This window comes from Thunnus thynnus, chromosome 11, assembly GCF_963924715.1.
Source record: "Thunnus thynnus chromosome 11, fThuThy2.1, whole genome shotgun sequence".
NCBI lineage: Eukaryota > Metazoa > Chordata > Actinopteri > Scombriformes > Scombridae > Thunnus > Thunnus thynnus.
Window position 1 is genome coordinate 25,555,390 of NC_089527.1, and position 13,528 is coordinate 25,568,917.

The 13,528-nt window shown below is 39.7% G+C and overlaps 1 protein-coding gene across 11 annotated transcripts in view; it reads right to left on the bottom strand.

Moving 5' to 3' along the window:
- The window catches only part of caska (calcium/calmodulin-dependent serine protein kinase a), a 122,476-nt gene that overhangs the window by 67,114 nt on the left and 41,834 nt on the right, over positions 1-13,528 (bottom strand). For all 11 annotated transcript variants that reach the window (XM_067604118.1, XM_067604120.1, XM_067604117.1 and 8 more), the window contains exon 2: positions 5,829-5,941. In XM_067604118.1, coding sequence (XP_067460219.1) covers positions 5,829-5,941 — 113 coding nt within the window. The remainder of the gene's footprint in view (positions 1-5,828; positions 5,942-13,528) is intronic.

The following is a 13,528-nucleotide window of genomic DNA, read 5'->3' on the forward strand; positions in this document are numbered from 1 at the left end:
ATTCACTAAGCCACACCTACCTTTTAACGGTCCAATCAAATCTGGGGGATTTGCTTTAAATCCCTCCTGTAATTGTACACTGCACACATATTCGACTCACCAGATAAAGACGCTCTATCTTTTGTTTCACTGTGACTTTAAAGACTGGATTTGATAAATAAAAAGCATTTGCCTGCAGTCTGAACATGTCAACATGGCCTATCCAATGTATCTTTCATCCTACCATCCAACCTCTCAATCCTTTGATCCATTCATTAATACTTTCCACCGAGTGCTTCCTCGCTCCTCGTCTTCCTGGCAGCTGTTGTTCTGGGAGGGGAGGTTTGGAAGGTTGAAGGCAACTGGTGAAATATGAATTTATATACATAACCTGTCTACTTCTGCAAACACTCATTTGCTGAAAATTATGTAGATGTATTAACTTTTAATATCCCTCTCTTCAACTGAAATAGCCATACTGTGCCAAAATAAACATGCTCAATATATATGGCAGCTTAATATCCCAATGAGGTATTCCCCCTGGCTGCTGCTGCCGCTGCCGCTGGAAGTGATTTATGGACGAGAATGCTGAGTGGGGAAAAGATGGGACTATATGTGGATGTTTCTGCAAGGATGTGATAGGGCAGCACACACACACACACGCCCGTGAACTATAATGAAACTGCATTGTTCTGCTATGTATGCAGTGACATTCAATTAAGCTCTAAGTTGAAGCCACGAGCCACTTGTGCCGCTGCGAGCCTCAGTGCTAACATTAAGCTAATCCTCGGAGGACAAGCACAAGGCGTAGGCTCGCTCTAACATGATGCTAATGCTGCTAAAGCTGGGATAAGTGGCTACCTTAAGGGCATTGCAGCCTTCCACATTTAATGTCATCTGGTGAGCTGGCTGCTTATGTCCGTCACCATAACTGCTGCTGGAGATTACAAAAGATACTTCATCACATGAGAAGCAAATCACCGCACCGGTTTTATTGAGCTAAGGAAAAACTGCTGCAGGGAGGGCTTTTTTAGTCTGTGTGCATGCACGTACAGATGATAGTCTGACTAAAAGTGACAATATGAATCTCTCATCAACCAGTATGGTCAGTCAAACCTTTTCCCATCATACTTCTGCTGCTATGTACACCCATCTCAAAGTCAGTGTACTTTCTCTTTAGTAGAGCTGAAACGTTCAGTCGATGAATCTTCTGGTCAATCGACAGAAAATAAATCGGCAACTATTTTGATTAAATTATTAATAACTTAAAAGAGAAACTTAACACTGTGTTTTAGTTTGAACATGCCTGGTGGTGGTGGGACGTGTGGTTTACCAGGGAACGTCAGGTGTTTTTGCTGATTTTTTGGGGGTCTTGAGGACAGAATTATTGTATTTTCACTAGAAAAAAGAAAAGATGAACATCTGTTGTGATGAACACTTAAGATTAGGACCAGTTCGACTGATGGTGTAATTATTGAACTACATATAATTTACTGACTCAAAAAGGTGATTTAGAGTTAAGTTGCTCTGTAATTTTTGAAGCAAAAACACTTTCCAATTCTTTCCAGTTACTCCAATGGTAGGAATTGCTGTTTTTCTTTGTTTTATATTATTGTGAATTGAATATCTTTGAGTTTTTGACTGTTGGTGTGACCAAACAATGAATTTGATGACACTGCATTAGCCTCTGGGATGTTGTGATGGGGCTTTTTTAAATCTATTTCATGGAAGAAAATAACCTATAGTTAAAATCAAAAAATAAAATAGTAATTTTTCCTTTGCTTCTCCTTATTTTGACTCTAGATAATATAAACAAATAAGTGAAAATAACAAACTCAACTTAAAAGATAGTATCTCTGTGTACCAAACACCATCTATTTAATTTAACATTTTTAACAATTATGCTGATGGAGACCGACAACGCATAAAATTTCATACATTTTTTACCATATTGTGACCTGCAGGCAGAAATTCTTGTATAATGAATATAAGAAGCACTTTGTAGGGTTTTTTTCCCCAGTTTGTAAAAGTTCATTGTCCATGACATGTGACGTCAGTTCTCGTTATGTCCTGATACATTGTTCTTTACTCCTTTATTGTGCTTGTTCTGTGTTGGAATAATTTGAATTATTTCATTCAACGACTTTCTGACAAAAAGTGTCACTAAATATCTAAATCTATACATATAATGGATTTAATGACTGTGGCGGAAACACTTAAACCCTCCAGCAGCAGGCGTGCACTGGTGTTGCAGTCTGTTATTTTGGTTTGCACAGAAACCTTTTTTCATGATGGGTTTAGACAAAATCATAGAATATGTAGAGATGTTAAATTAAAGGGAAAAAAATTGAAACATTCACTTGACTTGTACTAATTAACATATATTATATGCACTCATCAATTTAAAAGAGTGTGCAGTTTATTTTTGTAGCATATGCTCATTATTTTGGGATGTTTTTGTTCAGTAAATCAACAGCTTGGAGAGTAAGGTATCTAGAGTTATCTATGGATCCATGTTTATTTATACCATCGTGTTTTAAAGGGAGTCACTTCCACAGCTGTGAGCACTATCATGAATGAATGAATCAATACATAAACAAATGGTTTTATCTGTCTGTCCATTTACATGACTCATCCCTAAAGTGATTATTCAAACACATTTATCAACAACAAACCAAACGTTATGGCTTGTAAACCCACCAGCAGCACAACGCACTGACCTCATGCACACATGAATAGCCTACACATAATGTCCCAGGAGATATCCAACAATAGAAACTGAACAAACAAACACACACAGCCCCGCAAGCACAAACATAATATACTAATTTAAACAAACACAACCCAAACAAAACTAAATCTACATATGCATCTGACCCACTTTATACATAAATAGTGTATTTATATGCTAATCCATACACATATGGAGTTATTTTTCTCCTCCCCTTCCATGCTTTCAAAATATTGTAATCACTTTACTTTTAAGTCCCCCTATTAAGCATTTATACGCAGTATATAAACATGAGTAATAACACACTAATGTAATTATGTAGTTAACAAATACATATAACTTCTATGAAGACATATTTTATATTATTACAACTGTGTTTTACTATATTGTCATCCATTATCTGTTTATATACCAGCCTCCACTTATGGATGCCCACAGGAGGAGTTACTGTATAGTTGTTAACAAATACATTAATGAGCACTTACTGTATATCTGCTAACAACTACATTATAGTGTGCTATAAACCATTTATGAAATGTGTGTATACTGCTGTAAATGCTTAAAAGTAAAAGCAGTTTTCTGAGAAAAACACAAAAATGGTGTTCAAATAAAGTCCATCAATTGTAATCATACCTAAATCTGCATATTTTTGACATTTATAATCTTTCTTTAATAAAGAATAAGAAATCATTTCCCTGAAATCCACATTCTGTTCATGTTTGCTTGTGGTGGATCTTTACAAAAATATTAGTGCAGAAAAGGGGGAAAAAAATGAAAGAAATGGCAAATGAGAGAGATAAAAAGAGCAAAGAGAGGGAGATACAGACGTGGAGAGAGAGAGAGAGAGAGAGGGAGGGAGGAGGTTTTCAACAGATGCGATCTCTACAGTGATCCCTGTTCCTCCTGCTGGGAGTCAAAGCCTGCAGTGGAAGGAGGCCCTGCTACCACAGCGTCATCACAGAGAGCTGTGCAACTGTGAGACTGTGAGAGTGTGAGTGCTACTGTATGTGCGAGACCTGACAGAGCTTTTGCAGACAGTTGGGATAAGATGTTAGAATAAACTACTGGGAACAGTCACAAACCACACAAACACTGGTGCAGGGGGGGGGACAGGAGTGAAAGATGAGGAAGGTAAGAAGACACGGCTGAGAGAAGGCAGAAAAAAGGGAATGAAAAGCAGAGCCATACGGAGAAAGACAGAGGAGAAAAGGAGAGAGTGAAGGAATCAGGGAGATTGGAGAATGGAAGAGGCGGAGGGAAGTGAGTAGGCGATGGCACATGATGAATTTTGCTCATTCTCTGCCTAGCTTTTCTCTCTCATCCCCTCAGAGGGATGACCTATTCGTCAGACAGACCTCCGGACAGGCTGCAGAGAAACAGACTGGTGTGTGTGTGTGTGTGTGTGTGCCTTTGTGTCAGGCCCCTGCTGGCCAATCCATTGCCAAGACACGAACCATTTGACCCACTTCCCTTGGTCTGAGCTCTGCACAGTGTGTTTGCATGTGTGTGTGTGTGTGTGTGTGTGTGTGTGTGTGTGCGCGCCTGCTTGATTACTGTGGTGCTGTGTTACAGCTGCCCACTCAAGTGAAACTGCTCTGCTTTCTACAGGCAACAAAAAATAGGAGAGAGGGAGAAAAAAAAAACCCCAAATCAACAATGAGAACAGTCAGCTGGCGTCTGGAGGGAGCCTATGGCTTGATGGATTCCTGAGTGCTCCAGAGAAGTGAATGTGATTGGATATAAATGACTGGAGAACGTGATGACCATGTACCGTACAGTATGTGCACGTACATGCACACACACACTTACAGACTAGTGCACACGTGAAACATAAACACTGGCAATGAAGAGAAATGGTACCACTACAGTGTTAGACAAGCTACAATGAAAAATTTTCATTTGGGAGTTTGCTGTGATCCTTCCAGCCAACTTTTCATCTCTACTTTTTTATGAGAGGAGAGATGAGAGAAGGTTTCTAAGGAAGGAACATTAAATCGAGATTCTCCGCTCCCACACTCGCTGAAAGATTCTGCAGACTGAAGAAAAGGACCGAGGGCAATGAGAATGACTAAACCATGTGTTAAATTATGTTGAGTCGCCAAATAAGTGACGGAGAAAAGTAGGAGGCAATAAAACTTTTACATGCAAAAAAAACAATCAGAGTAACTGGGCTCACTCTGTCTCCTCTGAGATGACCATGCTGCCCTATTTTAAAAGACATATGTTCTTGCTATTTTTACATTTCACTGTGGTTTAAAGGTGGGTGAAAAAAACTGATCTCCATCTTTATCTTATACGTTTTTAATCAATTTACAGAAGAATATTTTTTTGGTAATAATTTTAGGTGGCTTCTCAACTTTAGTGAAGTGTTGAACAGTGTAAGACATGTACGTTTGGTGGATCTTTCACCACAAAAGTTGATTTTATTCCAAGTGAGAAAGAAAAAGGATATTTGTGTGCAGCACAAATCTCAAGCATACTTTTATAGTCTACTTCCTTCCTTAACAATTACTCTAAAGGTGCCCTCAGCAACAGCTTCAGCGTAACAGCCCAAAGACAACAGCAGAAGACTGACTGAACTGGGAATCTCCCAGTAGGAGAGTGTATAAAAGGGCAAGTGTGCACAGTGGACTTGTTTAAAGATCCCCTTCAGACAGGTATTAAGACAAACAATAATGTGTGTCTGATATGGTTTTTCAACAAAAAAGTATAATTACTATGTTAAAATCCTTCAGATCACATTGCCTCCTTCTCCCTCATTAAAAAATTCCAGATTCTTCACTGTTCAGTCCATTCTCAGTGTTTGTGCACTGGAGGCTTCAAGTCTCCACATTACACTTGTGTAAGTTGAATATTGGACCAGTTTTGATTTTGGATTTTCAATGAGCACAGAGAAACTTTCCATCTTCAGCTGATTCATGTGAAAACAGCCTTCTAGTTGCCTTCCTTTTGAGTGGAAAGGAACTTTAAAACAAGAAGACTTCACACTCACATAAACAAGGACAAGCATCTGACCCCACCGTTGCACAGTAGGATGAATAAAACAGTAATTATCTTTAGTCATATTTATGAGCAACTGGAGACAGCGGAGACATTGTGAGGAATTGTAATCTCTTACCCTCTGTGCTGAGTCCAGGGCTGGAGGTGAACTGGGCCACATCCACGATTTTGACAGCAAATTGCTGCCCCGTCTCTCTGTTGATGCATCTCCTCACCACACTGAAGGGACCCCTGCACAAGACAAAAGAAAGAAAAAAAGACATTAAACATTTTATTAAAGTTCTGTTAACTATCTTAAGTGAGAAGAAAGGATGAAGCTGGGCCTAAGCAATGTATTATTATTATTATATTGCTATTCTCCAATATTGATACATAACAAATATAGCAAATGTATGAAAAATCACATAAATAATCACTATGGTGTTCAAAGCAGTAAACTGGAGGTTGTATCATATTGTTATGAGCCCCAACTTTTCATAAAACAAAAACAAAGTTTGTGAATTTTGGCCGATACATAATAATTTAGAATCTTTGCACATTGATGGCTGAAAGTAAATAAAGTCAAAATACTATTACCACTCTCTGCTGCACTTACTACAACTCCTCCTCTTACTACTTGGTGCATCAAAGTTATCCCCAACCCCCAACCCGAGAAGCATAAAAAACAAACATGTATACTACATGTTTGTTTGAGGCTGAACGGGGGTTATGCTTGTTTCCTGCATATCACTGTGTATAGCACACGGAGAAGTCAGAGCTGCACTTCTGTTCTTATTGCTGAGGTTCACACACTGAATCATCCCTCCTGTGGAGGCAGTGTATCATCCCATCAGTGGATGGGATAAACAGAGGTCTACCACTAAAGGGCTGCGGGTTGGAATTAACAAGCCAGCAGGTCAGGGTTACAGTGCAAGAAGATACCACCTAAATAAAGCTCCTAGCTACAACCGCACTCACAACTCTGAGGTTATGAGCTTGAACTGACCTGTACACACTGTGGAATAATGTGTATGAGGGAGTGAATTAGTGTTGGGAAGATGAGAAGATACAGATAAACGAAGCAATGGATCTTGTGTAAGAGTAGAGATGCAGACAGACACTTTGGCAGAGGTAGGCACATAATCTCATCTGTCTCTTTTCAGTACCTGCTTATTCCTGTAACCTTTCCCAGCAAGCACTGGGTGAAAGGCAGGGAAACACCCTGTACAGGTCAGCAGGCACATACAGTAATATGACTGATTTACAGGTAGGGAAGCACACTTTAGCTCCCTGCTTAGCTGTCATGAAGTCATGTGTGGACATGGAGAATAAACTTTAATAATATGGATTATTAAGACAATAGATAATCATAGCGGTGTGTGTGTGTGTGTGTGTGTGTGTGTGTGTGTGTGTGTGTGTGTGTGTGTGTGTGTGTGTGTGTGTCCTTAACACAGCACAGGCACAGGGTGGAGTAACATTTGAAATATTTTAACACCTGACACTATACTGTACTATATTGATACCTGATTCTAATAATACTGAAACAGTATTTATTTCAATCAATACTTTACTGAGATTTCACGCCAAATGCAAATGTTTGACAGTACACAAAGCAAGGCCATAATGTCCAATTACAGAGTGTCTAGCCATAAACAAGACGTGCACTACACTGATTTTTCACCAGGTTTCACAGCCAAACATCAACTAAATTGAAGTTTGATCACAAAATACAATGACCTCCACAATACAAGCAAAAATGAATGAATGATAATGAAAGGAGGAAAAAGTTATGAATGCACCAATTTCATAGTAGTGAAGAATTCAGGAAAAGTTCATTTGGTGTCTGAACTGCTGGAGTTATGCAACTCTACACTCCCAATCTACCAGGGCTACCAGGGTGAAAATTTCCAAGTATGGTAGAAAATAAGACAGAGAAAGGGCAATACAAGGTCAGAAATTTAATATTTGCTGTTTTGAGATATTATGGGCTGTGCGTAGTTTCACACACTACTGTGGTAAAAACCTTTTTTTTCCATTTAACAGAAGAACCGAAAGTCAAATGTTAAATGTTCTGTTAACACCAAAGAACTTTGCCAAAGAAAAAAATGATTTAAATCAGGAACAACCAAAGAATAATAAAACAAGAATGATGAATAATGAATGTTACGGATCTGAGCAGACATTCAATGCAAGCTTTTGGTACTTGACAGTTTTTGATCTCATTGTTACAGACAGGTTTACAAGACAAAAGGTTCAGGCCTGCTGTCTGTTACCTTGGTTTCAACGCTGCTATCCAGACATATATCAAGAACACATAGAGATTCAAAGATCATGGTCACAGTTTCACCAGGCATGTGAACTACACTGAATAAAAACAATTATGTTCCAGTGAGAGAGTTTTGCTCTCTAACCTCCCTGTGTTTCTGGGGCTTTTCATCTCTTTCACACTCTGTCCCTGTCCTGTGGGTGAACTGGGAAACACAGCAGTTAGCTAGGTTCACCAGCGTGTCATCTTTTAACTAGCGGAGAGAGAGACACAACAACCCACACACCACAGACACAGACACTACCTGCAGCCTTCTGTGAATTACCCATCCCACAGCAAATTACACTCAGCACAACCTCAGCAGTAATGAGAAAGCACCCATTTCACAAAAACAAAAACACCACCCCTGGCTGCAGCAGATACTGCCTGGCTGGGGTTTGAACACACGCAGTGATGCTCTAGCGTGTGTGTGTGTGTGCGAGTGTGTATGTGTGTGTGTGAGTGGGTGAGGAGTGTGAAGCAGTCTTTGCGCACAAACACAGACTGGTTGAACAGATGGTGATCAAGCTAAAGCTGCTTAGCGTCAGAAGGGTGAGGTAGGACGGCACCGTGCCCAATGAGGAGACACACACACACACACACACACACACACACACACACACACACACACACTTGGGCACACACAGGCAGTTTAAACATAGATCAAACCTAGACTGAAATAAACACTGAGCAATGTTGCTGAGTACAGTTTTTCTATGGTGTACACATGCATGCAGCCCTCTCTTGCTCTCTCACACACAGACACAAAGGCTACTGGGTCACCAGTTTAGTCAGCACAAACATTCCTTGGTTTCCCTGCTTCATCATCACATGACAGGCATTTTAGGCTGCTTTTGAGTGCAATTAGCCAAGTTACTCACACTCAGTCAGACGGTAAATTCCACATTAACCTGGCACATCCATCAGTGCATTCACTTATCCATCCACCTTACGCTCAACAGCATGAAGCAACATACCGCAGAGAACGTGATTATGTGCTGTAAAATAGGATACATACAAATATGGCTTCCCCCTGTTGTACCCATCCCTCTGTGAGCTGGTTTTTACCAAAACTAAGCTAAAAAATATCGTTCATTTGACGAACAGCCCCTAATAAAAAGAGACAAATTGTCAACAAGTTGCACTGACCGGTACACGTTGCTGTTTTTTTCTTTATTTATAGAAAAAATGCCGACAATATGCTTCCTTATCTCCATAGTGAAATGATACCGTGTCTCCCCGTCCCCCTCCCCTCTCTGTGATGGTTGGCTTTGAGTGAAGCCGCTCAGAACAACGATAAAAACATTTGATTTCTGACATGGTCAGACAGCATGTCATAAGAAGCAGTTCTGAGAAAGAAAAATGTAGTTAAAAAGTATGAAAGTAAAAGTAGTGTTTTGGTCCCTCTGCCTGATGATTTATTATATATGACATCATTAGATTATTAATACTGAAGCATCAGCGTTAGAGCAGCATGTTACTGTCGTAGCTGCTGGAAGTGGAGCTAGTTTCAACTACTTTATATATAGTTAGACCATAAATCAGCATAAACAGCTGTCAGCAGGTGTCCTGACTCCTTGCAAGAAACAGAAAGGTTGTTTTCCTTTTTCCACTAAACTGTTTCAGTAATAGTTTTGGCCAATGAGCCATTGTTGGATGTTTGCATTTTTTCAAAATGAAAGACCAAAATGTTATTTTCTACCTTTCTTTTTTTTCCCCTGCTGTACCAAAATCATACTGAACCGTGACCCCAAAACTGAGGTACATACTGAACCATGAATTTGGTGTACCATTATATATGTATATAATATTAGGGGTATATGTGTGTGTATGTATGAAGATGCTCTGGATGAGATGAGCTGCTTATACACAGCAGTTGGGGCAAGCATTAATAAAAAGGGGCACAATCTCCCACATACACATCAGTCTCACAACACTGCGAAGTAGGAAAGACTAACTTTAGAAATGTGTCAGTAAAGAGGAGGTAAAGAAAGGCAGACGGAGGGAGAGCATGATGAGGGGGGAAAAAAAAACTGCTTTGAACCGCAGACGGCTCAAGTGGCGGAACTGGGCGTCTTGGCAGAAATCAACTGTACATGGAGGAGCATTTATGGCTTTGAATGGAGCTCAGCTGCACACAGCGTCAGCCATTACAGCTCTGAATAGAAGTCAGCTGCACATGGGCTGTTCTGATGATTCCTGCACTTTAGCCACCCTTGCTAAAATAACAGGAAGAGGGTGAGAGAAAGGAAAGAGGTGGAGGGGAGACAGAAAGAAGAGGAGAAACATGGATAGGAAGAGAAAAAAGTGACAGTGAAAGACAGAATAGAAGCAGGGTGAGTTCCATATGTGCAAACACGCCTCCTCTATTCCTTCAGCACACAGATTTCAGTATTTTATAGAATATCCCCACAGTGAACAAGTGTACATGCACGGTACTGTAGTGCCTTGATGAATGAAAGTAACCAGAAATACTACTTGTGGGTGAATTATGGAGTCCGTGTTGACCAAGGTTACTTAAAAATTTGTTTATCTCATTATATCAAGATTTTGATTTAGAACCCTTTTTTCTTGGGATTATAATTTATTGCCCAATTATCGTCTAGTAATTACACAAAATGGAGTTCTCAAGGTCACAACATGTTGATTATCTTTTATAATTTCTTGTGTGCCGTGCATTTATCAAATGAAAGTGTTAATCATTGTTGTGATCTCTTCTATCAAGACTGTTTTAACCTTTCAACAGACTGGCCTGCAAAAACCATTCATGTGAGATCTTGAAGATAAGACAGTTAACTCTACTACAAATACAGTACAGTTATAGTGTGGATTACTGTGTTAAAACATTAAATGCTCATCATTACACATGGGAGATCATATGGTTACCAGGCTTTTGATTATTTGAGAAACATGGGTTGATCTTAAGAAGATGAAATCGTGACATGAATGCACAAGCCATGATAGATAAATTTCATATTTAATGTAAAACAAAACCTGACAAGCCTATGGAGCCTTAAATGGGGCAGTCATGAATAAGCACTGCTCTATAATTAATTCATTGTGATGTAGCCACTTCTCCACTAACTGCTGTCAACTTTGGTAACAGTAATAAGGTGTTTTTTGTCCCGTTCCTGATCCATCTCTCCTCATTCACTAATCCTTTCCTCATTTCTTCCATTGTTCCCAGCAGTGGTAGTGATAGTACATAGTTTTATGACACGTGCACGACGTATCGGGGTTAATTTGATGTGAATATCTGCGTGTAGATCGTGTGGAATGCAGCCGCAGCAGCACTGAGTTGAAGTCTGTAAAAATGTGTGTTAACCAGATAAGTGCGTAAGCCAAGAGAGTTGAGCAGTGTGAAAGGTAAACATGCGTGACCTTTAGTCTCCCAGTTCATGGCAATAAGCACTTAATGACTATTCTACAACTCCTGACCTTTACTCTCTGCACTTCAGCTGACCTCACAGGTAGGAGGGGTTGCGGTAACCTGGGACCTTCATTTGTTGATACTATAACTGAACGTGTGAAGGAATGTGGAAAACGGCTTGGCAGAGAGAGGAGCGTTCGCTGTATTTCATGTCAGGGTAACCACTGGGAATTTACAACAGCATCAAAAAGATAGGGTGCCCAGTATTGCGTGCCATCTATCTGCATCTTTGTGTGTGTATTGCTGTAGTAAAAGGTGATTTGCAGGCTGCACTCCTTTCCCAACTCCATTGTGCATCAATCACCCTGCGTCTCATTCCCTAAATGTCACCGGTTTTACGACACACACAAGTTTGTAGCATCACTCACACACAGAATACCCCTGATGGGCAAACCTGGACAGACCTACTTGTACACACGTATGTCAGTCAGTCAGTCAGGTAACACGAAAGACGAAATTTCACTAAGCAGCTTTACACCAAGCGAGTCTACTCGACTGAGTCAACAGTGTCTGATGGAGATCACAGTCCCGTTTTTTCAGTTATTAGATTAGACTGCTACTTCTAGTGTCAGTTCATGTTGCAGTTGAGTGATCTGTTCAATTCTCTAACAGCATAAACAATACAAAACACTTTAACAATGCTATCTTCAAAGCAAGCAAACATTAATGTGTTCTGTGGACTGTACAAAGATAAAATCGAGAAAACATAAGATAATGTAGAAATAATCACACCTTTACTCTCACCAGTGAAAGCAGAACACAATCAGACTGATATGATGCAAATGAATAGGAAGTGAAAAGCTCAGGACTGTAACAGACTGAATGCTATCAGAAGGCATAATGAAACTTCAGCCCGGAGGAAACATTAAAGAGAATCGACACTAAATGAATGTCATTAACATGTTTACACCTCCTGGGGAGCCTGAGGAGAGAGAGGAGTCAGAGAGAGATAAGTGAGAGGGAGGTGCAGAGGAAGACACACGGGAATAATAAAATGAGACAAACAGATGCTGTGTCCGAAATCCCTCCCTATTCGCTACCTAGTAGGGATCTAACGATACGTGTATTCATTCTGAACCAGTCGGTACAGGACGTTCAGTTCCGTATGAGACTTTCCTCGGTTCGGTATTCACCGTGACCCAAACAATTACTGTAAAAATAGTTTAATAGTCGACTTTACGGAACAATAATTCTAGAGTGCAAGTTCCACCTGGAATATTTTGGCACCACTTGGTTCAAATAAAAAACACCTGTCAGCAGTTGTCCTTGCAAGGAACAGAAAGGTTATTTTCCTTTTCCAATGCAGCACAACTAAACTGTTTCATTAATAGTTTTAGTCAATGAGCCATTGTTGGATGTTGCATTTTTCAAAACTGAAGACCAAAATGTTATTTTCTACCTTTCATTTTTTCTGCTGTACCGAATTCATACTGAACCATGACATTAAAAACCCAGCTACATAACGAACCATGAATTTTGTGTACTATTACACCCCTTCTACCCAGTAGACTAGATTTACTTTCTGCCAATTTATTCCACTGTTTGAATTCTGAGCGTAAAATTTCTACATTTAAAGTGCTTCAGAATTGTCCAACAATGGAACAAAAAAAGTGTCTGTAGCACGTACACCACGTTTTGCAGAAAATGTGACCATGCAATTCTTTGTGTTTGATAGATGTGAAAATGCAACATAACATCTGTCAGTGACAGTGTAAAATAACGATGATGTTTTACTGTTACTCTTTATTTTATTTACAGATTTTACTACTTTTGAAGCCAAATGCAAACTTATTTCCTGTGCGTGGTTCTAGGTGAAAGGTCATGGAGACATTGAAATCAAATGGGTGCATGAATGAGCTCGGCTAATTTTATTCATCAAAACTCAAAATGTGAAAGTTTCATCCTCTCTTCTGGGAGTTGTGAATGCGGCCTGTAAACTTCAACGATCATTTCGTTGTATAAGAAGATATTTGTCTGGTGGTGCCAGTGGGTCAACAATGGTATTACAGTTCAGGAATATCCAATGCAAAGTTGGCACTTAGTTTTTGAAAGACCTTTTCATGAATGAAAGAGAAACATTTGACTTAGAGATTGTGATGGAACA